The 25,081-nt window shown below is 56.2% G+C and overlaps 1 protein-coding gene across 5 annotated transcripts in view; it reads left to right on the top strand.

Annotated features, from left to right (window-relative positions):
- The window catches only part of STRA6 (signaling receptor and transporter of retinol STRA6), a gene marked incomplete at both ends in the record, with an annotated part of 29,022 nt that extends 6,825 nt beyond the window's left edge, over window positions 1–22,197 (top strand). For 2 of the 5 annotated variants that reach the window (XM_081229834.1, XM_081229833.1), the window contains 17 exons: window positions 5,055–5,121; window positions 5,425–5,510; window positions 7,069–7,208; window positions 7,804–7,827; window positions 8,011–8,177; window positions 9,533–9,655; window positions 11,882–11,949; window positions 12,116–12,192; window positions 12,465–12,526; window positions 13,465–13,627; window positions 17,466–17,541; window positions 18,578–18,711; window positions 19,840–19,957; window positions 20,047–20,148; window positions 20,795–20,958; window positions 21,227–21,376; window positions 22,028–22,197. In XM_081229834.1, the coding sequence (XP_081085960.1) occupies window positions 5,055–5,121; window positions 5,425–5,510; window positions 7,069–7,208; window positions 7,804–7,827; window positions 8,011–8,177; window positions 9,533–9,655; window positions 11,882–11,949; window positions 12,116–12,192; window positions 12,465–12,526; window positions 13,465–13,627; window positions 17,466–17,541; window positions 18,578–18,711; window positions 19,840–19,957; window positions 20,047–20,148; window positions 20,795–20,958; window positions 21,227–21,376; window positions 22,028–22,197 (1,891 nt within the window). Of the gene's footprint in view, window positions 1–5,054; window positions 5,122–5,385; window positions 5,511–7,068; window positions 7,209–7,803; window positions 7,828–8,010; window positions 8,178–9,532; window positions 9,656–11,881; window positions 11,950–12,115; window positions 12,193–12,464; window positions 12,527–13,464; window positions 13,628–17,465; window positions 17,542–18,577; window positions 18,712–19,839; window positions 19,958–20,046; window positions 20,149–20,794; window positions 20,959–21,226; window positions 21,377–22,027 lie in introns of all 5 variants that reach the window. The other 3 variants (XM_081229832.1, XM_081229830.1, XM_081229831.1) reach the window with 3 other exon arrangements.
- Window positions 22,198–25,081: the final 2,884 nt, after the last annotated feature.

The raw sequence follows: 25,081 nt of genomic DNA, 5'->3' as shown, positions 1-25,081 counted from the left end.
ATGGGGGGCGTGGGGAAGACCCTGAGCGAGGGCTGCTAAGAGGGGCTCTGCCACTCATTTGCTGTGTGAACCCTTGGCAAGTTACAGCCTCTCTGGGCTTTAGTCTCCTCGCCTGTCAGGTGAGAACAGCCCTTGCGCTGGTGTTAAGAAACTTGAGGTGGAGGACCTGGGCCAGGCTAGTCACGTAAAAAGCACCTGTGTGGTGTGTTTGTTTTTTTTTTGGGGGGGGGGTACGCGGGCCTCTCACTGTTGTGGCCTCTCCCGTTGCGGAGCACAGGCTCCGGCCGTGGCTCACGGGCCCAGCCGCTCCGCGGCATGTGGGATCTTCCCGGACCAGGGCACAAACCCGTGTCCCCTGCATCGGCAGGCGGACTCTCAACCACTGCGCCACCAGGGAAGCCCGTGTTTGTTTTTTTGACTTTATTTTATTTTATTTTTGGGGGCTGTGCCATGCGGCTTGTGGGATCTTAGTTCCCTGACCAGGGATTGAACCCCGGCCCTGGCAGTGAGAGCACTGAGTCCTAACCACTGGACCGCCAGGGAATTCCCTGTGGTGTGTTTAAAAAACAGATTCCTGGGCCCCATCCTTGCAAACTCAGATCCAGCTGGGCTGCGGTGGCTCCCTGGGTGACTCTGGCCTGTAACCAGGGTGGAGAGTCCTGGGTGAGTGGTTGAGGGAGTCGGGCCTGCCTTCAAGGTGTTACTGGCCAGTGTGGTGACCATCTGGGGTATGCTGTTAGCAAGCGTCAGGTTCTCTGGGCAGGCCTGGGGCAGGGGGAGGTCTGAGGAAACATGCTGTCCCAGTTGGCTTTGGCTGGTCTGAGGCTCCGTGAAGATGAGGAGGCCTTGTTCTCTTCAGCAGGATTGCTCAGGCCAGCCCAGGAGAGGGAGGCGGCCTCAGCCCAGCCCAGTGTGGCCTGAGGACTCGGCCCACAGCCGCCTCTGCCCAGATCCCTTCTATCTTTGTTTAGTCTGGGTACCCTGGCGGAGGAGCTGGGCCTCCTGGTGCCCCCATGCTGCCAAGGACGCCTTGCCTGCATGGGCCCCAGAGCCCAGTTCTCCCCTTGTTGTCCCTGGCCCCGGCCCCATCCCCTACCTCCCTTCTCTGTCTGAAGGTTTGGGGAACTAGAAAGGTGAGGCTGGGGGTTGCTGAGCCAGATGTGTGCACATCTGTTCTCCATCAACAACCAAAACCAGAGAAGGGAAAAATGCTCGTGTGCCTCCCCAGGGGCCAGGGCTGTGGCCTGGCCAGTCTGGGGTCACCCGGCAGGGATGGAGGCCCCACCCAGGCCTGGGGGAAGGAGATATTGTTTGGAGAACTCGGGGTTCTGACCACCTGGAAAGCAGCCCCGCTGTCAGCAAAAGTGTGCCCTCTTCCCCTGCCCTGGCTGACCCCGAAAGCCCAGGGCTCCCCAGGTTCCTGCTGTGTATGTGTGAGGTGGGAGAAGCAGCAGAATGGAGATGGGCCCAGGAGCCCCAAGAGGACACAGAATCTGACCTGAGTTAAGGCCCTAATTTGAAGCTGTGTCCTTAGCCACTTCAGGGCCCAGGCATTGGCTGGGGCCAGGTGCCTACAGCCAGCTCTGTGGCTCAGGTATTTAGATATGGCCTTAGAATAAAGTTGGGTGCATGGCAGGGACTAGATGATGAGGAGTACTACCCCTAAGGTGGGTGTCATCTAGAATTTGTAGCTCCCTTCTCCCACTGCAGATAAGAATGAAGAGCTTTGTTTGAATCTACTTACTTGGCCAAATCAAGTCGAACTTCCTGCCAAAGGTGGGAGTGGGAAGCTGGGATCCCAGGGCAATCCCAAGGAGGCAAACTTGGACTCACTTCTCCCTCTGTGTGAGTCAGACACCCTGGCGAGGTGGTGCACCAAAGCTTTGAGGAGCTCTGGACAGTGGTCCCCCCTGTGCCTCAGTGCGCCCCAGCAGGCTGGAGTCGAGGTTGTGGGCACTGGTGACAGTGTCTGGGATGGACTCAATCTCCTGGTCACATTTATCCAAGTGCCCCCTGGGTGCCAGGACCTGGTTGGAGAGGTTGGGGGCGGGGGTGAGTCTTATGGCAATGGGATGCTCTGTCTGGGGTCTTCTGTGGACATAGGATTGATGTGTATAAGCCGAGCTGGCTCTTTCCTGCCCCCAGAGGCTCCTCTGGTCAGGTTATGGGCCCTACTTGCCATGTGCTCATGTGTCATCCACCCATACCATCAATACCGAGCTTCCCAGCCAGAGCCTGGGGATACAAATACATCTGTGGCAGCCATCCAGGATGTCAGTCACCTCCCCACCACTTCAAAGGGCTGCCTGGAAGGCAAAATTGGGAGACTTCCTTCATGGCCTTCCCTCCCACCAAGAGAGGTCAACGCCAGGGTGATCTGCAGGCTCTTCTGCTGTGGAAGCAGGGAGAGGGTCAGGCAGCAGGGCTCCAGGCCCCCCGGGGACCACAGGCCCACAGACCCCCGCCCCAGACAGCCAGCCTTTCCCTCTCACCCACACAGATGTGTTCTGCCCTCCCCTCTGGATGGGGCCCTTTGCAACCTCTCACTCAGAGCCAAACTTCTAGAAACAGTTGCCTTGCTTCTTCTCTGTCTCAGTGTCCTCACCATACTGCAGTCCGGCCTCTGTCCCCGAGTGCCCATCACCACCTCTGAATTGCCCAGGACCAAGCCTCAGCTTCCTTGGGTTCCATTTGACTCTGTCCTCACTCTTCGTCTTGGAATTAAGGCCCAGAACCCTACAGTCATCCCAGACACTCCCCTTCTCTCTGCTCCTCTACATTAAGGCATGTAAAGTCTTCCACCTAAATACCTCGGAGATACTGCCTGACATTTATGCTGAACCATTTGAAAATGCTGATACTCAACTGTTTTTGATGGAAAGAAATGGCAGTTTCATAGGGTTCAACTTAATACCTTCCTCCACGTACTCCTTGCCTCTCGCATCCTGGTCACATGCGGCTGCTGAAGTCAGACTACCTCAGTTCGAATTCTGGCTCTGGTGCTTTACTAGCTCTGTGATTTGGGCAAGATACCTAGCCTCTCTGAGGCTTGTTCTCCATATCTACGCAAGGGGGATACTAATAGCACCCACCTCTTAGGTAATTCACTGAGTTAATACATAGAAAGTGCCTGGCACTTACTCAATGCTTAGTAAATACTAGTTACTGTTGTTGGTGTTATTCAAATCTAGCCACAGAAATCTCCTAAAATCCAGAAAGGTGTCCTGCTCAAATGCCCTCAGTGGCTCCCTAGTGCCTCCCATGCCTGCTATTACAGGCTCTCAGCCTGCCCTCTGTGCTGTAATCAAGCTGAAATCCTTGCCTGGCCCCAGCCACACTGTCTACTGCCTGTCACTCCACTTTCTCATGCTCTTTCCTCTACATGGAGCTCCCTTGCCCCTTATTTGCCTAAAGAGATGCCACCATCTTTCAAACTCAAATACCACCCCCTCTGAGGCCTTGCCCCAAATTTCTCTCCCTTTTCTGCATCCTTTAGCATCTGCTTGTGCCCCTTCAAAGATCAAGCTCCCACCCTCCCTGACATAGCGTTCTCTGTGTCTGTGCCATCCTGCCTGTCCCACAGCACAAAACATGGGTCCACAAGCTGTCAGCCAAACATTTGCTAAACCAAATTTCTGTCGCTCAGACCTCAAACATTTGAGGGTCCATGAGCCTCAGCCAAACTGAGCTAAGTAAAGCGTAGATGGGGGGCCCCAGGTGGTACAGAAAGGGCCAGAGATGTCTCCTAGACAGGGCCCTGGAGGGGTCCATGGGGGTGAGGGTGGCTCCTGGTCTGGGGTGAGTGGGAAATGGTCAGGCTGCTCCAGGGACAGTTTGCAGAGCCCCTGCCCTGGCTGGGCCTGGTGGGGGGCGCAGGATTGAGTAGAACCTTGTCAGGTGATGAGATGCAGGCTGAGAGGGCCTGGAGTGGTGGTTCTGAACTCTTGGGGCTGGTGAGGGGCCCTGCCTCACCCAAACCCCACCCCACATACTCGAGTAAAATGCCTCAGAGTTGCAAGTGGGGAGTGTGAGGCCTGAGTTCAGACAGCAGGAACCTGATCCCCTACATGGCACCTACTCTCCTGCTTTGGGAAGAGGCTGGCTCTGCCCTGGCCAAGAAATTGCACAAAACACACGTCTTCTGTCCCTCCACCCCAAGGACAAGCCCATGTGACCGGGTTCTTTCCTGTTTCTCACTCTCTGGGATTTCCAAGCTCAGGGTGTTCCACCACAGAGTACTCAGGCTCACCCTTGGGATCCCTCTTTTCCACACAGCAGGAAGGAGCCAGCTGGGTGGGTGAACCCTGCCTGCGGCAGGGAGGGTGCAGCTGCAGGGCTTCCTCTGATGCCTCACCCACCAGAACTTGGTGGCCTTGCCCACACTGGTTACCTCCTTCTGGTGCTTCCAGGCTCCAACTGGGCAAACCCAGAGGTCTACCCCTCCCCCAGGAACCCAGTCCTATCAGCTCTCCCAGGTTCACATCCAGCCCTGAGCTCAGGGCTCCTACCTGATACCTTTCTCTGCCACGTGACTCAGCCCTTAATAAAACAGGTAAAGAAGAGACATAAATCCTGGAAGACCAAGGTAGATCATTCCAGTCAGAGACACAGACCAAACTTGGATTCCAGTGAGTGAAGGATAAATCATAGGACCAATTGCTGATTGCCGGACCCAGGCAGTATGCTCAGCCACAGTTCTGAGGAGAGATCTGAGGCCTGGAGCAGTCAGGGAGGCTTCCTGGAGGAGGGAGGAATGAAGTGGGCCTTGATGGATAGAAAGGCCAAGCTGGCCCATTCTGTTTCTCCCATGTCTTCCCCTGGGAGCCCCCTGTCTCCTTCAGCCCTGTAACCTCAGAGCTGGGCATGGGACTGGCACACTGCAGGGTCATGAGAGGCCCAGAATGGCCCTGAGAAGGTGAACTGTCTAGGAGAGATCAGAGGGTCAAGGGAGGTGGTGGGTGGAGCCCCAGTATAGACAGCCTGGAACCCCAGACTGGACTGCACACCTGGGGTTTCCCTACCTCGGCCTGACCCAGCCTTCACTCACTCTGCAGGCTGGTGCCCTCCTGCCACCCCAGCGTGCCACCCGGCCTCTACCACGCCTGCCTGGTCGTGCTGTCGGTGAGTCCCAACTGGCTTGCCGCCTACTGCCAGCCTGAACAGGGGGATGTGTGTTCTTTGCTGGCGCTGGTGAAGGGAGACACGGGGAGCCCAAATATGGGAGTGGGTGCCGGGAGTTCTCCCAGGGTGGGGACCCAAACCAGGATGCAGACCAACCTTTCAAACTTTTGTCACCTCCTAGCCAGTCCCCAGTTGCTGAAGGACTGTGCACTGTGGGGTAGGGGGTCCTGGGACTGAGTGCTCTGACTCAGCCTCTCAGGGAAGGCCTGGGCACCTGAGCCCTCCTCTGTGCTCTCCTTTCAGATCCTCGCGTTGCTGCTGCTGGCCATGCTGGTGAAGCGCCGCCAGCTCTGGCCCCACTGTGGGCACGGCAGGCCTGGGCTCCCCAGGTTGGTGCCTTGGCCTGGGCACCCCCGCTCAGGGGGCCCAGCTGACAGGGCCACTCTGGGAGGGTGGTGGCTTGTTAGGTACCTAGAAGCCAGCTCTGGCCTCCGGGACACCCCAAACTCTCTCAGTGCGGGGGGTCTCCCCATCCTCACCCAGATCTCCAGGCTTAGTTGGGACCCCCTGAGGGAAGGGGAGGGACCAACTCAGGGGCACCCACTCCTGTTCCAGACCCCAGGGAGACCGAGCCCAAGAGGGCCCAGCTCTAGGACACACCCCCTCAGGCAGCCCATGGTCTCGACAGGCTATGATCACTCCACGCCGTCTTTTTTTTTTTTTTAATATTTTGGCTGTGTTGAGTCTTCGTTGCGGTGCGCGGGCTTTCTCTAGTTGCGGCGAGCGGGGGCTACTCTTCATTGCGGGGCCCGGGCTTCTCGTTGCCGTGGTGTCTCTTGCTGCGGAGCATGGGCTCTAGGCGCACGGGCTTCAGTAGCTGTGGCTCGCGGGCTCTAGAGCACAAGCTCAGTAGTAGTGGCTCACGGGCTTAGTTGCTCTGCGACATGTGGGATCTTCCTGGACCAGGGATCGAACCTGTGTCCCCTGCATTGGCAGGCAGATTCTTAACCACTGTGCCACCAGGGAAGCCCCACTCCATGCCATCTTGACCCTCATTTCCCTGAGGGTGTTACCTGGACCCTGATGCTTCAAGGCAGATTTATGAGGGATTGCCCTCCAGTCCCTCTGGCTGAAAATTTCTCCCCGTCTCCTTCAGCCATGCAACCCCAGAGCCTGGGACGGGGATGACCCTGAGGAGACAAGACTGGGCAGACTTGTGTGGGAGAGACCAAAGGCCTGGGGGAGGTGGTAGGTGGAGCCCCAGTGTAGACAGCCTTGCACCCCAGGCCTGGGCTGCACACTGAGGTGGGGCCTGCCATGTTGGTTTTGTGAGGAACTAGCCTGGGGTTTCTGCCACACTGGCTGGCCCAGGAAAGAGCGTGCCCTGCCTGGGGGAGGGCTGAGGGAGACCGAAGCAGGATGGAGCCCTCAGGGCATGAAGGCAAGCTGGAGCACAGAAGCAGAGGGTCTGAGTGGCTTGCCCTGAGCCCAGAGGGGTGATGCCTGGGACAGCTATGCCCGCTGTCTGCCCTCTGCCCCAGGGCCACTCCCAGGCCAGGGTGGCGGCTGTTGCATAAGGATGTTGTGACTCTCCAGCTCTCTGAAGGTCAGCCAGCCCAGACAGACCGATTAGTGTGGAGGTGGCTGTTTCCTGAAGCTTCCAGAGTGGGTGGAGGGAGCAGTTCTCAGGCTTGTTCCTTCTGTGTCTGCCTGTTGCAGGGGGTGGGGCAGGGGATGTTCCTGAGTCACTTTGCCACAGGGCCCAGATCTGGTTACATAGGAGGCACTACACAGACATCTGTGGAATGAATACATGAAGGGACCTCAGTTTCCCCATCTGGAAAGTGGAACTGACTCCACCTCCCCGGTTTATGGAACTCGGTGTGTGGCAATGGGCATGCAGGGCCTGAGCGACTCCCCCCTGTCCTGCCCCTGCCTCTGCACCAGCCCTGTGGATTTCTTGGCTGGGGACAGGCCCCGGACCGTGCCTGCTGCCATCTTCACGGTCCTCTTCAGCTCCCTGTGTTTGCTGCTCCCCACTGAGGACCCACTGCCTTTCCTGACTCTCACCTTACCACCCGGCCAAGGTACCCAGAACAGCTGAGGCCCTGGGCTGGATTGATGGGAGGGGGCAGGTGGGAATCCAGAGCACTGGGGCTCCCCATTCCAGTCATGAGCCATAGACCAGAAGACGCTGTCCCGTTACCCTCCCCGACTGTCCCACCACAGTGCCTGAAACCTCTATTGCTCTGTCCTGAGTCAATACTGCCCTCTCTGCTCTTGTGCAAATCCCACCCTCGGGAGGGAGGGAGCACAGTCTGAGTCCCCCAGACAGCCCAGTCCCGTGTGAGCGTGCAGAAGGGTGGGGAGGGGTGTGGGGAGGGGTCCTGGAGACTTGAGCTGGGCTCAAGGAGGTGATGGTAAAATGGACAGCTGCCATCCAGAGGAGCCACCGCCCTGCAACATGACCTCCTTAGATCATCCGATCCTCACAGCAACTCCACAAAATGCAGATATTCGCCCCATTTTACAGTGGCAGATGCTGAGGGTCAGAGAAGGGAATAGTAATAAAATAGTAGCCTAATTTATTGAGTACTAACTCAGGCACTGGGCTAAAGCACTGTACACATACCTTCTCATTTTATCTTTGCTAATGTACTATATATTATTTCCATTTTACAGACGGGGAAACTGAGACTCCAAGAGGTAACTTGCCCAAGATCACAGAGCTGATACTAGTCAGAGCCTGGATTTGCATGCAGGGCTCTTGCCCACGGAATCAGCTGAGGGGCTGGGAAGAGGGAGACAGGAGAGAAGCTTGGGTGGGTTGGACCCAGGCCCCACATCTGCCCCTCCATCCTGTGTCTCTCTGCCTGTCTTGCCTTCCAGGGCCGTGGAAGATACTGGCTCTGCTCTATTACCCTGCCCTCTACTATCCCCTGGCTGTCTGTGCCACGGTCAGGCATGGAGCTGCACACCTGCTCGGCAGTGTGCTGTCCTGGGCTCATCTGGGGGTCCAGGTCTGGCAAAGGGCAGAGTGTCCGGTGTCACCCAAGGTAACCACTGACTCACGACGGCCTGGGCGGTGGGGCATGGAGGAGCTGCTTAAACCAGTGTGGCTCCTTTCCTCTCTGTCCTGCTTCCCTGTTGCACAGGATTCCACGCCTTTACACACGTGCTCATTCCAAGCTCCGCCCCTCTGTGGGAGAGGCTGGGGACCAAGCAGCCTGGCCTGCCCTCAGGAGCTTCCAGTCTGGGAGGGGAAAGGAGGGGTGGAAGGGGCAGAGAAGGAGGGAGAGGAAGCCTGAAATCCCCCCATTATTGATCTCCCAGACTTCCCTTGGCCAGGCTGGAGTGGGAGTGAAGAGAGCTGGAGGACGCAAGTGCTGAGCTGGGGGATGGTCTCAGAGGGCTAAAAAGAGAATTCCAGAACCTCAGAACCTGGTTCACTGGAGCTGGCTGGGGTGTGAAGCTGACCAGTCCAGAGCCCAAAGGGTGGGGGTGTGGCCTACAGAGTCAGACAACCCAGGTTTGAATCCAGCTTTATCCCTTCCTTCCTTTGTTCATTCCACAAACATATCTGAGCATATACTCTGCACCAGGGACATTTCCAGGCGCTGGAATACAGCTGTGAACAAGACAGATGAAGTCCCTGACATCCCAAGAGCTGCCATTCTAGAAAGGGACATACAGTCAAACAAACAAATATACGAAATGATGCCAGGTGGTGCTAGGTGTTTTGAGGACACCTTATCACATTTCTGAGACTCAGGTTCCCCCCCACCCTGCCTTGCCCCCATAAATGAAGTTGATAACACGAATCCCTCAGGGTAGAGTTGAAGATTAGGTGGTTTCCGTGAGAGCAGGGACTTTGTTGGTCTTTTTCACCAGCCAGGACCTGGCACATACTAAGCTCTCAATAAAAACATATTGAATTAACAAATAGATGAATACATATTCAACCCTAGGAGGGCCTCAACCCCAGGAGGCAGATCATGTACTTCCCAGATGCCCAGGTTGCAAACTGTAATAGAAAAAATCAGGCCTGTGTCAAAGCACCAGGAACATAGGGACATAGAAGGTGGATGTCCCCCGTTTCAGGCCCCATCCCAGCCCCCTGGGGTGGGTAGGAGGGGATTACAAAACATACTCCCTTTGGCTCCTGTAAGGGACCTGGGAGTCCAGGGGCCTGGGAGAGGGGCAAGCAACTCTGCAGGGCCTGAGAAGGGGAAGTAGAAGTTGGTGCCAAGTGGCCCTGGATGGGGGGTAGTGAAAGAACCAGAAGCCTTCCCATGCACCCTAGACCACCCTCAGGGCCCCCTGTGAGCTGGGAAGGGAAATGGACCCTGGTCTTCGGTTGGGGGAAGGAGACAGAAGGTAGGTGTGTCTAGGTGTTTGTCTGTCCATCCAGATCTACAGGTACTACTCCCTGTTGGCCTCTCTGCCTCTCCTTCTGGGCCTCGGATTCCTGAGCCTTTGGTACCCGGTGCAGCTGGTGAAAAGCTTCAGTCATGGGGCAGCAGCGGGTTCCAAGGTAAAGGGGCAGGGCTGGGGTGGGCTCATACTCAGCACCCAAGACACCCTGGACTTGCCCATATCTATTGTTCCCCTACATGTGGTCATGGCCGGTGTGGAGCCTAGAACATAATAGGTGCTCAGAAAATGTTTGCTGAGTCACAGAGGGACTGGTTGGTCCTCCCTCCGCAGGCAAAGGCCAGGCCAGGCCCTCGGCTGGCACCCAGGATGCCTGGGGCTCCAAAGTTTGCACAGTGGGAACTCAACAAAGGAGAAGTGGGCCAGAAGACAGGGAAGCCATAGCTCTGTTTCTGAAACACTGAGGATCCTGCTGGAGAAATGAGACAGGCCAGGAGCCTTGCACCTAGTAGGAGCTCTGCAGATGCTGACATGATTCAGGAAGCACCCAGGGCAGAACTGCATTATGAATCAACCTTAGGTTGGATAATATTAGATAAAGGGGAGTGCTGGGAGAACTAAGGCAGGCTGAGGGGGCTTCCTGGAGGAGACAGACATAGCATGGACTAAAGGACAGGGAGGATCTGGAGTGGGGAGAGAATAAGGAGAAAGTATTACAGGCATAGGAAAGAGCATGAGTGAAGGGGCAGAGATGGGTTGCATCTGTTTCATTCATTCATGATTTGCAGCACTGGACAGGTCTTAGCACATAACAGACACTCAGCAAATATTTCTGAAGTTTTGGTAAGTGGGTAGGTGGGTGTGTGGATGAATATATCATGGCAAGAGAGAATTCTTACAAGATATGGCAATCTTATTTGAGATTAGGTAGACCTAAGCACCCGCCCTGTGCCAGGCCCTAGGCTGGGTTTATGGACTTAGCCGAGTGACTTGTGTCGGACCTCCAGGACTCCCAGTGTGCTAGGGGAGATGGATGCAGCAACATATATTTACAGTGCACTGTGAGAAGTGCAACCAGGGCTCATCCAGCTGACCTGGGAGCATGGGTGGAGGCGGGGCCCAGTGCTCTTCCTGGCGAGAGAGGAGGAAGAGGGAGACTGCTCCGCAGAGGCCCTTGAGAAAGGTTAAAGACACAGATGCAAAAGGCTGATTGCTCTGCAGATGTGGAGGGTGAAGGAAAGGCTTGAAGGGTGGCATCTAGGACAGACAGCAGGTGGGTGGTGGCGCCAGTTGCTGACATACACAATGCTGGATGAGAGCAGGTGTGCGGGGGACAATGTGTAGTTGTAGGTGTGTGGCGCTGAGGGGTCTGGCGGCGAGCTGGACTGTGGGCCTGGAGCTCAGGAGAGGGGCTAGGACTGAAGCCAGAGAAGGAGTGAGGTCCCCATGGAGGGATGAAGAGTGAAGGGAGAAGAGGCTGGTGGGCTCAGCATCCCCGGGGTGACCCTGGGTCCCCCACAAGCCCACCTGACTCTGAGTTTCGCTCTCACAGGGTAGCAGTAGTGTCCTCAGTACTTGTCACTACTGCCCTCCAGATGCTCAGAAGAGGGGAGCAGCTCCCCAGGATACACAGCACCTTGTCCAGGCCCTTCCCTTCTCTTCCAGGGATCTTCTCGGCCTCTCCTTCCATTGCATGCCTTTCCTCTTGGGAAGTCTTAGGAGAAATAAAATCCTCTTTGGCCCTTGGTCAAAGAGTTTTAAGCCTCAAAGGACACACAGTCAAGCTTTGAGCTGACCCACACCTGCCCTGGATCCCAGGGTTGCCATGGCAACAGGTGACAATGGCCTATATTTGCCTAATCGTCAGGGTCAAGGGGCTCACTGCATCTTACTGTGGGCCTCTGCCACTTGGCAGGGAGTTTAAGGCCTGGAATGTGGCTTAGACAAATCAGGTCACCCTTGTGATCTCCCTGGAGTAGGAGAGGGCTGGGGGGATCTGACCTGAAATGGCCCTATCCCGTGTCCTGGTCACGGATGTGCTCGTGGGACATAAGTTCCCTTTTGCTTCAGGCTTAGCTACTAGAGGCCAGAGGGCCAGGAGGAAAGCAGTGATGTGATGTGACTGAGTAAAGCTGGAGAGAGTTGGAGATAGACCTTAGGAAGAACTTCCCTGCATTGAGAGTTCTTAGATAGGAGACTGATTAGTCTTTTATTTACGGAGGAGGAAAGGGCAGCTCTGGGGGGCATGGACCTCATCCCCACGGGATGGCCCTTCTCTGTACTCCACCAAAGCCAAGAGGTTTGTACATGCACCTACCCTGAGCCAGGGCCCTAGGGATGGCTCGAGACAGGTCCCATCTGCTTGTCCATTTGTCTGTCGCCACAGGGGCTGCAGAACAGCTACTCTGAAGAATATCTGAGGACCCTCCTTTGCCAGAAGAAGCTGAAAAGCAGGTGAGGTCCTAGGGCCAGGGGACAGGCCTGGGCAGCCAGGCTTGTTTGGGAGGCTGGCACTGGGCAGCATGGTGGGGCAGAGATGAGGAATGAACCAAACCCTGCGGCCCAGGCTCAGGGCAGGGGCTTCTCCTGAGAGCTCCCTCCTGCCTGGGTCTTTCTGCAGCTCCCACACGTCCAAGCAGGGCTTCCTGTCCCGGGCCTGGATCTACTTCAGACACTACATCTACACTCCACAGCGAGGTATGGCGTGGGGAGCTGAGGTCAAGAGTGACAGGTGACCTCACCCCTATTTTGCGTAGAACAACTGCAGTAGAAGGTCCGCTCCTTTCCCCAAAACTCTTGTCATCAGGAAGAACAACCCCAGCTTGGGACAAGGGGAAGCCCCTGGCCTGGCCTTGGTGGTCCAGGGTCCTGTGAGCCCTGGCCCTTTTCCTAGGCCTCTTGGGAGGGATGGGGCTCCCGGGGCTGGATGGTGCTGGGGTTCACCACACCCCTCCTTTTGGGGACTGCAGGATTCCGACTCCCCCTGAAGCTGGTGCTTTCAGTCACCCTGACAGGGACGGCCATCTACCAGGTATGTCCTGCCTCTGTAGTGCCATTTGCCTCTGGACCCCTGCTCCCAACCCCCGAGCCTGAGATGGCTCAGGCCCTCAGCTCAGCTCTCCAAAAGCCCCGCCCCAAATCCTGTCCAGCTGCTTCTGGCCATCTTGGGAATGCTGGCCTACCCAGAAGAGAGGGGATGGGAACTCTTGTTGGGCTCACATAGGGTCAGAGCACGAGTTTTGGAGTCACATAAATGTGGATTTAAATCCTAGCTCCTTTATTTACCTCCTGAGTGACCTTGGGCAAGTTACTCAACATCCCTGAAACAATTAGCTTAGCTGTGAAATGGAAGAAATAGAATTACTTCCTTTTTAGTTGGGAAGATTTAGTGAGATAATACATGTTTGATAGATCCCCACCACCACTACCCACCCCTCAGGAAAAAAAAAAAATCAAAAACCCTGGAAGGTAGGTATGATTTTTCTCCATTTTACAGATGGAGGAAATTGAGGCTGAGAGATGAACTTGACTTGGCCAAGTTCCTACAGTTAATATCTCAGGGTAGCCAAAATTTGAATCCAGGTCTGTCCATCTTCAGCGCCTGTGCTCATTTATAGGACACTTTGCTTTCTCCAACATGGAAAAATTGGAAATTTTATATTCTGAAGTTTAGATAGATAGATGATTGATAGGCAGTCAGAGATAGGCACATATACTTGTGCTGCTTGAAAGCATATCTGAGGCCTATGAGGCTAAAGTCGTATCTGTTGGTAATGTGCTGATTAGATGCACAAGGATGCTGCTCTAAGGGACAGATAAGAACACTGTGAAGGGTGGTGGGCATGTGGCTGCAGCCCGTGTGCTGCCAGAGTTTCTTCCCTGAAGTCTCAGAAAACACTTTTCCTGGGATGGGAGTGCCTGGTGTGAGCACAGCCAGGCCCTGCCGCCCTGATTTGGAGGTTCTTCCAGGTGGCCCTGCTGCTTCTGGTGGGCGTGGTACCCACCATCCAGAAGGTGAGGGCAGGGATCACCACGGACGTCTCCTACCTGCTGGCTGGCTTTGGGATCGTGCTCTCAGAGGACAGGCAGGAGGTGGTGGAGCTGGTGAAGCATTACCTGTGGGCTGTGGAAGGTGAGGCCTCTCGGGAGCCCCTGAGGGCCAGCAGTGGGGACCTCAGCTGGGATACCTGAGCTCTGTCGCAGGTGCTGCGGACATGCGGGGTGTCCTTGGGCATGTCCCTTCCTCTTTCTGCGTCTTGGCTGCTTCATCTCCAAATTGGGGTGGTTGGAGCTTCCAGTTCCAAGTCTCTGAGACCTTAAGGTCACCTGTGCTAAAGGCCCCTGTTAGCTTGTGTGGTGTCTCCCACCCCTACCCCTAGTGACTTTGCCCAGCTCTGCAGGTGCGGAGATGGGGGAGGGTGTGGTATGTGTGAGCTAAGGGGACAGTCCCAGGCCTTTGCTGCGGGTGGGGAAGGGGAAAAGGAGGCAGTGAAGTGGGACAGTGTGCCAGGATTCTGAGCTATTCCTCATGGCAGGTGGGTGGGTTCAGGCAGGGCGGATGCTTTCTCTTCCCCAGTCCCTGTCCTCCAGGCACTTCCTTTCTCCTTCCTTCCCTTGACAATGAGCTCCTGGGCCCCGGAACTATACTAGTCTCCCCTTCTGTGGTCTGATGCCTCCTTATCCCTTAGCCCTGTTTCCCACCTACGCCACCTCCACAGCCCTGTGGAGGAGACTGAGAAGTATCCTTACTTGACACACGGGGAAGGAATCACCTGAGGTTGTACAGCCAGACAGACGGGAGCCAAGAGAAGAGCACAATCTCCTGATGCCCAGGCTGGGGCTCTCCATCACCTTGAGACAAAGCCTGGTGGTTAGGTGTCATGGGGCCTGCACCCTCTGCTGGCTTGGGAGTGCCTGGCAAAGGCACCCTGGCTCTTGAGGAGTAACATGTGATGGTCAGAGTCTAGGCTGCCAGTATTGCAGGTGGAGGTGTGATTGCTCTGCAGCTCTTTCTTTCCATTACCATCAGGGAGGGAGTAGGAGTGGGCAGAGGTGTGTGCAGTGACTGCTTCCTTCCCCGACCACCACTCCCACCACTTTCCTGAGTGTGTCTGCTCCCTGGAACTGTGGCCAAAGCCCATAAGATAGACAGGTGACAAGTTCCGGATGGGCTGAAAATGACATCTCCAGGGAGATTTTCCAAGTTGGCTGCAACCTGGGCCACAGGCAGGAGCAGACATGGCCCACATCAGTCCACATCCAAGCTCACACCTTGCTCACAGCAGCCCTGTTTGGTCAGCATCATTGATCTCATCTCACAGAGCAGCAAATCAAAAGGCAGAGGGAGGGCTTCCCTGGTGGCGCAGTGGTTGAGAGTCCGCCTGCCAATGCAGGGGACAAGGGTTCGTCGGTCTGGGAGGATCCCGTATGCCTCGGAGCGGCTGGGCCCGTGAGCCATGGCCGCTGGGCCTGCGCGTCCGGAGCCTGTGCTCTGCAGCGGAAGAGGCCACAACAGTGAGAGGCCCGCGTACCGCAAAAAAAATAAAAAATAAAAAAAGGCAGAGGGAGGAAGTGACGTGTCCAGGACGATGGATTTGGTTTCTACTCAACACATCTGACACTTCTAGTCACATGCTGCAGTTTCCAAGCCCAAATGCTCCCACTTTGGATCTCCTTGGATGCAGGGGTCAAACAGATCAGTGTTCAACCTTCTAGTTCACAGACAAGGAAAACTGAGGCCCAAGAGGATTAGAGATATGCCACAAGCACTCAGCAAGCCAGGGATGGAACTGAGATTAGATCTGAGCTTGGGGACTCTTTGGTCTGTTCTTAGCCTAAGAAGCGAATGTCTTCTGAGCTTCGAGAGCCTGTTTTAGGGCTACCCACCTGGCACCTGGACTATAAGCCTGGCATCATTCACAGAAAGCTCACACTCTGAGGCAGACTAGATTAGAATTCCTGCTCCATCACTTACCAGCTGTGTGACCCGGGCAAGCCACTTTACTCCTTTGGACCTCCATCTTTCTACCTGCAAATTGGGTGCTGAAGCTCTAAAGGCAACCTCGTCCTAGAGCTGCTTGATTGAGTAGGGGAGACAGTCTGATCCACAAAATCAGGGCCCAGAAGGGGGAAGATGCAGAGTCCCAGAGGAGGCAAAGTGCAGGAAGATTTTATGGTACCAGGATTAGGAGGGACCCAAGTTTGGACACATTTGAGGTTGAGAGGAGCAAGAGGTAGACAAATGGAGACCAACGGCCAGGCTGGGGCTAAGGGGGCTGGCTAACCCTTCACCCCAATTAACCTATTCACTCACCTGGGCAGGCTCAGCAGGCAGGCTCCTCACCTCCTGGCAGAAACAGTCCAGAATGTACCTTCGCTGGCACTGTGTTGGCTCTAGGAGGGCAGCTGGAGCAGGGCAGAGCTGCGCAGACCCAGGGCTTTCTCCTAGCCTTACCTTTCAGAAAAGTGCCCCCTTCTGCCCCTGGAGGAGTGAGCCAGGGACAGGCAGATTGGCCCCGGGTTTCTGTAGCGGTCATCCTCAGTACTGGCTGTGCCTGAGAATCACCTGGTAACTTGTAAGAAATCCCAAGGCTCAAGCCAGACTTCAGAAACCTTGAGAGTGGGGCCCAGCCTCTGTGACTGGACAAGCCCTCCCCACGATTCTGATGCCAGCCTGAGTCTGAGAACCACTGTAGCAGGAGCTCTACGCATGTCGGTTGGCTGATTGATTTCAATCAGTTGCTGTTCGAAATAGATCATTAAGACTCTGTCTTTGGGAAAAAACAAAAAAACAAAAAAAACCCAGTTCAGTGGTTCTTAACCCTGACTGCACGTCGGAATTACTGGGGTTGCTTTCCCAAAAGCTACGGCCTGGGTCCTATGCCCAGAAATTCTGATTTAATTGGTCTGGGGTACAGCCGGGGCCATGGGAATTTGAACAACTCCAGGTGATCCTAATATGCTGTCATTGCTGAGACCCACATCTCCAGAACCTGTGGCTACAAGGACCTAGTGCTTGCCTGTCCCGTGCGTGTTTGCTCCCCTCCTGAGTCTCTGATGGGAACCAGGAACACTTCCCCTGGCTGACTAATGAGATCAGAGTGCAGACACCCTGGGCTCATTCTGGGTCTGCTTGGAAATGGCTGCACCACTTGCTCTGTCACTTCCTAGGAGTGTGGCTGGCAGGTCAGGCCCTCTCTCTGAGTTTCAGCTTCTTTGTTGGTCCCATGTCTCCCTGTGCCTCTCCTGTGGGGTTGCTATGAGGGTGTTGAGTAAGACTGGATGTGGATATAGGGTGGAAGGGTTGTAGCCCTGCATCCCTGCTATGCTAAATGCCAGGCTTGTTCACAACACCATGCATTCTCCCTCAGCTGCTGGTGATACAGGGAACTCATGATCTGTGCAGATGGACAGGGTGGGTGGCGACCTGGGGAGGAGATGGGTAGCAGTGGTCACATCCCTCATTCTGATGGACTCAGGCCACACTGACAGGCGCTCACATCTTCACAAAGGCCATTGACGCAGGCCCTGATGGGGTTTTATGGCTCACAACATGCTGGGAGATGGGCAGCCCAGCAGTGTGCCTGGCATGGGCAAGCTGAGGCTGGGAGATGAAATGACCCATGAAGTCCACACAGCCAGGAAGCCATGGAGCTGAAGGCAGATGCCACATTGGATGGAGTCTCTCACGGGGGGTCACACAGCAATGGAAGCAGCAAGACCAGGGTGAGGGCCAGGTCTGCAGCCTCAGAGCCGGCCTTTCTCTGTCTTGGCCACCAGATGTCACCTGGCAGTATTGGCCAAGCAAGGTCATCGACTTATACTGGATCTGAGAACAGGGGATGTGACAAGAGGCCTCTGCTCAGAGTGGGGCGTGGGGCAGGGATAACTTCCACCCAGGTACCACCCTGGCAGCAGTTCGGGGTCTCCCAGGCCCTGACTTCCCACTTTGCTCCCTTTCCACCTTCCAGTTTGCTACATCTCGGCCTTGGTTCTGTCTTGCTTTCTCACCTTCCTCATGCTGACCCGCTCGCTGGTGACACACAGGTGAGTGACAGGCTCTGACTCTGCCCGGTGCAGACGTGGGGAAGGGGTCAGAGCCCTGTGGGCCTGCAGGACCCCTGACCCAGGAGGCCTGTGGGGAAAAGCTTGGGGCTGGAGGGAGGGAGAGTCCCTGCAGGACCAGGCTGTTACTGAGCTCAGCTGCCCAGCTGCCCTGTGGTGGGTGGAGAAGTTGGGGCATCCCTGTCTGGTTGGAGAAACATCTGCGACTGATGGACGGCTGATGAAGGGCTGGCGTGGGGCCACCTGGGAAAGCTGGCATGCTACCTGGGAATGGAGATGAGGGAGGAAGGGTGCCACAGGCGGCAGGAACTGTGTGGGCAAGAACAAGTGTGAAGTGTGGGTGAGGAGTGGACTGGCTGGCGCTGGGGCGCCAGAGAGATTATTGTGGGACATGGAATGCCAAGCCGCCTACCTTGCCCTTTCATGGTGAATGGTAAGGAGCACTGAGGAAATGTGGGCAGAGAGGGAGAGAGGCTTCTAGTTGGGAGTAGAGTGGGTGGGGAGGGGAGGGCCAGGGACTTGGCAGGGAGCTGGTCTGTGTGCTGTACATTTATCAGGCCTCAGGGTTCCTGCCCCAGGATCTTTTCTCACAGGTTTGGCTCTACTTAGGCTGGCATATCGAGGCCCTCAAGCCTCTGCCAGCCTGGAACCTTGCCTCCTGCCCTGACGGCCGAGCTGCAAATCACTTTCCATCCCTACTGTTGTGTCCCATGTTCCTGACCTGGCTCAGGTTGAGCCTTCTGCCTTAATTTGTCTCCCTTGATCCCTGCCCCGCCCCCCACCAGCTTAGTCTTATTCATCCTTTAAGATGCAACTCAGACATCACCTCCTCCGGGAAGCCCTCCCTGATCTCCCAGGCTGGGTTAGTAGCTCCTCTTGGCTCCCACAGCTCTGGGCTTCCCTGCCCATGGCCGTGGGTTGTATTAGACTGGGAGTTCAGCCAGAGGCTGTCCCAGAGCAGGAAATTAGGGAGCGTGTGTGCTCCCTGAGATCTCTGGCTTCCTCACTCCCACCCCAGGGCCAACCTGCAAGCTCTGCACCGAGGGGGCGCCCTGGACCTGGGCCCCCGGCCCCCGAGCCCTCGCCCCTCCCGCCAGACCATATTTTGTTGGATGAGCTTCACTGCCTACCAGACTGCTTTTACCTGCCTTGGTGAGCACCCCCTTGCCCACTCCACCTGACCTCGGCAGGCCCCACTGGCCTGAGTGGGGGAGGGGAGGGTACTCAGCAGGTCTTGGCTGCCTCTGGGGGTGCCTCTGCCTGTGCTGGAGCTGGCTCTGGGGCAAAAGCAAGAGGAGGGACCCACCTTGCCTTCCCTGCCCTCAGGGAGTCCACACAGGTGGGGTGGGGGTGTAGGTGCAGGGGCCCTTGGTAAAAGGATACCTGTCACATGAGGATGGCTCCTGGGTGCCACCAGGGGTTTACACAGAAGGTGACCCAGGGCTGGAAAGTTCGAGGAGGCATATTCCTGCTTCTGTAAGGGAGGGCAATATCATGACGGGCTGTCTCAGGAGGTCATCCCTGTCACTGGGAGTATTCAAGCATGGTTGTGGCCATGGTTGGGGGCTGCAAGGAGGGCCCTGCTCTGAGAGAACTGGACTAGATTAACTTCAAGGACCCCTCCAAGCTCCGAGTTTCTGATTCTCCCCTTGGGCACTGCAGTGAATAAAGTCCTTGCAAATGTGAGGGGGCTGGGGCCATTGTTGCCAAAGCAAGGGCCTGATTTCTCCCTCTGCTGCTGGTTCCTTCAGTTCTCACCTTGCTGGCGGAGGTGGAAAAAGATTATAAAGGGGTAGACGAATCACTAGCACTAAAAGTCATAATTCCTCGTACAGGTAAACTTTATGCCTCTGAAACCCGTTTGTACATATCCCATGTAAACAATTAGCCAATTGTTTCAACAGGCAACTTTCAGGTACCTACCATGTGCCAGGCTTTGGCCAGTAGGAATGCAAACATTAATTTCAAATACTGTCTTGTCCTCAAGGACTCAGGAGCACCTGGGGGAAAATAACATTTGCAAAGCACTCTGTGGTTTTCAAAGAGTTGCCACAGATACTGTCTCATTGGATCCTCACAACAGCCCTCCTGGGTAGGGGCTGCTTATCCCCTTTTTACAGAGGAAGAAACCAAGGCTCAGAGCTGTGCTCAAGGTGGCACAGCTAAGCAGCAGCAGAGCAGGTGTCTGAAACCAGGTCTGCCCAGTTCCAAAGCCTTGGACTCCTGGGAGTGGCAAGGGTGGGCTGATGCCTTTCCCTGTTCTCCTCCCCATGCTGGCAGGGCTGCTGCTGCAGCAGATCCTCTTCTTCCTGGGGACCTTGGCCCTTGCCTTCCTGGTGTTCATGCCCGTGCTCCACGGCAGGAACCTTCTGCTCCTCCGATCCCTGAAGTCCTCATGGTGAGTGAGGCAAGGGGCTGAGGGCTCTGGGACTGCTTCCCCGAGGACCACTAATAGTGACACCCGCCCCATCCCCTCACCCCCCACAGGCCCTTCTGGCTGACCTTGACCCTGGCTGTGACCCTGCAGAACATGGCAGCCCACTGGGTCTTCCTAGACACTCACCATGGACGCCCAGAGCTGACCAACCGGTGAGGTTGCTCCCGGGCTTGCGCCTCCCTTAGGCCCTCAGCTGCTTCTTCGGTGTCTTTGTTTTTGTGCCCTTCTCCCTCGTCTGCCATTTTTCCCCTTTCTCTAATGGGGAGCCCAGTGAGCAGTAAAAAGAGCTTGCCTTAAAAGGGGTCAGTGACCCAGCTTAGTCCAAAATACCTCTCTGTTTACCTGTCACAGGGCCAGAAATACCCCCATGAGCCTTTCCTGTTTGGGGGATCAATACCGCTCTCCCCTTTGCAGGAAGGAGGTTAACAGAAATATTATTTCTGTGCTAGGCTGTGGGACGACCTTGGCCCCAGGAGAGACTTAGAGTCGGTGGACAAGGGACCCAGAGGAGGGAGGTGGGGAAACCAGGGTCATAGAAAGATCCAGGTGGACCTGGACTTAAACCCCACTGACTAGCCAGACAGCCTTAGCGAAGTCACCCAGTCTCTCTGGGCCTCTGTCTCCCAGATGGGTGGGATGAGTGAGCTGGGTTAGGACAGCAGACCCAGCCCAGAAGATGGGTACACAGAGGTGTACTCAACGAATACACGGCAGTTGTGGTCATCTAGGTCTGACACTGACCCTGAGGAAGGGACTCTGTGTGAGGACCTGCCTCAGCTCTCTTCTCCCTGACCCCAGACGAGCACTCTATGCAGCCACCTTCCTTCTCTTCCCCATCAACGTGCTGGTGGGTGCCATGATGGCCGCCTGGCGAGTGCTGCTCTCTGCCCTCTACAATGCTGTCCACCTTGGCCAGATGGACCTCAGCCTGCTGCCACCTAGAGCCGCCACTTTCGACCCCGGTAAGGTTACTGGGTAGGAGCTGGGGGCAGGGGATGCTCAGGCTGCCTAAGCAGTGCGGGAGGGTCTGCCCTGACCTAGTCTCTACAGAGGATGTCTGTAACCCCAAGCTGTGGCTATGTGTAACGGGCCATGTGCAGTGCACGTGCAACATGCTTAGGTGCCCACGTGATCGCATGCAGGGTGTGCAGGGCACTCCCTCTGTCTGTGTTAGGTGCCGGCCTGGCGCCCCCCGCCCCGCACTAGCACTGCCATTCCCCACCCATCCAGGCTACCACACATACTGCAACTTCTTGAAGATGGAGGCCAGCCAGTCACATCCAGCCTTGACAGCCTTCTGTGCCCTGCTCCTGCGAACTCGGAGGCCCCAGCCCCGCACGGTCCCCCGGGATGGCCTCAGACTGGGGGAGGAAGAGGAAGGTGAGCCTTTCCACTGGGAATGGGGGGAATTGAGCCCACCCGGCTTCTCCCAGGAAGGAGGCACGCCCCCTCTCCAGCAATGCAAGGGAGAGAGGGCTAGGAAAATGCCCACTTCCTCTCTGGGCTGCCTGTGGGAGAGAAGAAGTGAGAATTCTCCTGGTCCGTCTCAGGGTAATTTTTCCCATAATACTAACACACACACACTTTCTGTCACGTGTGTGCACACACACGCACTCCTCACGTGGAGAATGAGACAGCTGTCTCAGAGCTAAGGGGCTCTGTCACCCCTACCACCCCAGGCCACCCCCTGCCTCTCCTAAGCAGTACGTCCTCCCCCGCCCTGCTGCCTGGGAAGTGTGTAGTAGGGAGGGGGACCCTTGTCCCAGCCCTGCCTCCAGTCCCTTCCACAGAGCTCATCCTTTCCCTCTTCTGCTGGCCACCCAGAGGATGACACCCTGAGCCTTAACAAACACACTTGTGCACTGCACACTCTCCTGGCTTCCCACCCTGTGAAGGTGCACCTGGAGCCCCAGTCTCGGCCTCCCTCACCCTACATACACAAGGGGTTTTCAGACTCTGCTCAGGTCTTGGTGCTGGGGGTGGGGCTTGGCCGGGTGTGTGTTGAGTGACTCACGGAAGGTCTCTTTTCAGGGATGCAGCTGCTGCAGACCAAGGACCGGGTGGCCAAGGGATCAGGGCCCAGGGTAGGCCGAGGCAGGGCCCGCTGGGGTCTGGCATACACGCTGCTGCACAACCCAGCCCTGCAGGCCTTCCGGAAGACAGCCCTATCAGATGCCCGGGCCAACGGTGCCCAGCCCTGAAGGTGGGGAAGGCTACCCCGCCGTGTTCTTGCCTGTGCTGGAGCACTTCCCATCCTCCCAGCCCACTCCCTCCCCAGCTCTCCCAGCCTCATCACTCCAACCGTGGCAGCCTCTCTGCTTGGCACCAGCTCTGCCAGCAGGTCCCGGGGGTTCAGGGCCAGCCGGGGGTTGCTTTGCTTTGGTGGGAGTCTGCCAGCGCTGTGAGCCTCAAGCCTTGGGAAGGCTCTGGTCTGCCCCTTTGATCTTGGGAAGCCAGCCAGGGCTCTGGAGAAAGCAATCGGTGGTTTAGGCCCTTGGTCCAGAAGCCTCCCGATGCTGGCTCTGCTGCCAGCCTTCAGGCTTCACGGAAGCCTTCTCCTGATCGGGGCTGGTGATGCAGGCCGGGACAACCTAGGATTCCAGCTGGGCCCACTCAGCCTTGGAACACACCACTGTGACCAGACACAGCGCTTCCTCTCTCCTGCAGCTTTCCCCGCTCCTCCTGGGGGGCCCCGTGGCCTGCAAGGCAGCCCAGGAGGAAGCCATGGGCTCCTACCTGGCAGCAGTCACGGCTCAAACCAGGCCCCACAGTGAGCTGGCCACACTTGAGAGCCTGATATTTTTGTAGCTGGTATGCCTTTAGATATTATGAAAGAGGTTAGTGTGCTCCCTGTAATAAACTTGTCCCTAAGAAACAGTCTTCCTGAAGGGGAGGAGTACGTGGGGAAAACCGCCCGGCATCTCAGTCAATCAACACTGTGTTTATGGGGCTTGGGTGGGGTTGGGGTACTCTGGTCAGTGCTGGGCTGGGCACTGGGTGGGGGGCAGAATGGGAACCATGGCCACATCCCTTGAGGTGGTGGAGAGACTGGGGACCTATGGTGCCACCCCTGAGCTGTGTGAGCATTGGCTTTGGAAGTAAGACTGATTCTGGGTCTTCGAGAATGAGCAGGATTTGGGGAGGAGGAGAGATTTCAAGAGATGGGGAGACAATATGAATAAAGGTATGGAGGTAGGAGGAGACTAGTACGCAGAAGGGAGGGCAGCTGAGGGGGTCCCTCCCCCTACTGGGGACGGAGGTGCGGGCATGTATAAGTGAGGGTTTGGGGGCCACTGTGGGGCTGGGGCTACCGAGGGTGGGGCAGATGTGGCCACCCCACACACCTGGATCAGTGGGGCCTCCAGAAATATCTGCACAATTACACCACATTCCTGCACCCAAACGACAGCCTCAAACTCGCAGGAAGCCAGGCAGGGCCAGGGAGCATCAACCCACCTTCGAGGATGCCCAGGAAGAGGGCAAAGAGGGCAGGGTCTGATCCCACTGCAGCCCACTGAAAAATGTCTTCCTAGCCCTGTGTTAGTGATTGACGGGGTCTCAGGAATGAGAAGGCAGACTGGGTCTCTGCCGTTAATATGGAAACAGAGTCATAATAAAGTGTAATCAGGCTGGGACACTGGACACTCAGGACTGTGTGAACCAGAGGAGGGGGCCTAGTCCATTTTGGGGGGAGGGTGAGGGAAAGGCACCCAGGAAGGCTTTCTGGAGGAGGTGGTACCTCAGCCGACTCTCAAAAGCTGACTTAGCCAAGTGAGGAACAGGAGAAGGGTGTCCAGACTGATGGAACAGTATAAGTAAACGTACAGAGGATGAGACATCACAGACTGTTAAAGGAACAATTAATTAGCCATTCCAAGAGAGAGCCAGTCAGAGGGGCCACAAACATCTGGCTGGGGAACTCGGGCTTCACCTTGAGGGCATGGGGGGCCATGGATGACTTTAAAACAAGCGAGTACCTAGTTCATTCAGAGCACAAATGTTCCCCAGCTGCCCCCGACTCAGGTCTTAGGCCCACATCCTACTCCAAGAAGCCAAGCGTGCTCATCTGTGAATGGAGCCAGAGATGTCAAGGGGTCCAAGCTGGGTTAGGATTATCAAGCCTTAGATAATCAGAGTCAGTGGGTCAGAGTCAATGAGTTACCATATCCTAGCCCGTCCTTTGTTTTCTGAGGAAACTGAAGTCCAGAGATGGGCAGTGACTTACCCAAAGTGGCACAGCACAGGGGACTCGGCACCATCCTGCTGCTTTCCATCTGAGGTGCAGTCATCCTTGACATGTGCTCTGGTGACAACAGCTCAGCAGGAGCTGCAAGCTGACCAGGGGGGCTGGGGAGGTGCTGTGTGTGGAAGGAGGAGGAAGCGGGGCTGGCCAGCCGCCAAGGCTCACAACTGCTACCCCACGTTCCTTGGCCTCCCTGCCTCCACTTTGCTGGACTCAGCAGTTCTGGGGGCTCTAGTCAGAGGCTTCAGAGCCTCTCTCATGGGGTCTTGTCCCTATGCATAGCACCATTTGATCGGAAAAGGGGCCGAGATGAAGGCAGTAGGGAGACGCATCTCTGACCCAGCACAGGTTCTACGGTCTCCAGGTTCTGACCCCATCCTAAGAGACCCACAGGTTGCTGCCAGGCCCTCCACCCCCCAAGTCAGTTCCTGATCCCCCTGCTCTGTGAGGAAAAGACTTTCCTCCAGGAATACTATTTCCTCTTTCTGGAAATGTGGGAGGAATTACCATTCATTTCCTCTGGCTTCTCCTTCAAATATGTTCTCTTGTCCTCAGTCTCTCTGGGTCTTTCTCTTTCCCTCTCACCCCATCCTACACCCCCTCTCTCCTCCCTTCTCTCTCTCCTCCATCTTGCCTTGCCCATCCCCGCTTTCCTCACTGTTCCCTAACATCTCTTCCAGGAGCAGGAATGGGAAGAGAGGCCACAACCCAGGCACTTGATTTCCCCCATGCCCCCTCCAAAACACCTCTTTCGGGCCACTGCTCAGGGACCCCAGTGAAGCCTTTGCAATGGTTGTCAGGCTCATGCCCCCATTTGTGCCGTGGGCTAGGTGGGGGGTGGA

This window comes from Mesoplodon bidens (genome assembly GCF_964165515.1).
Source record: "Mesoplodon bidens genome assembly, chromosome: 3".
NCBI classification, from domain to species: domain Eukaryota; kingdom Metazoa; phylum Chordata; class Mammalia; order Artiodactyla; family Ziphiidae; genus Mesoplodon; species Mesoplodon bidens.
Note: the sequence above shows the minus strand (reverse complement) of the source record. Positions and strands in the feature narration are given on the sequence as shown.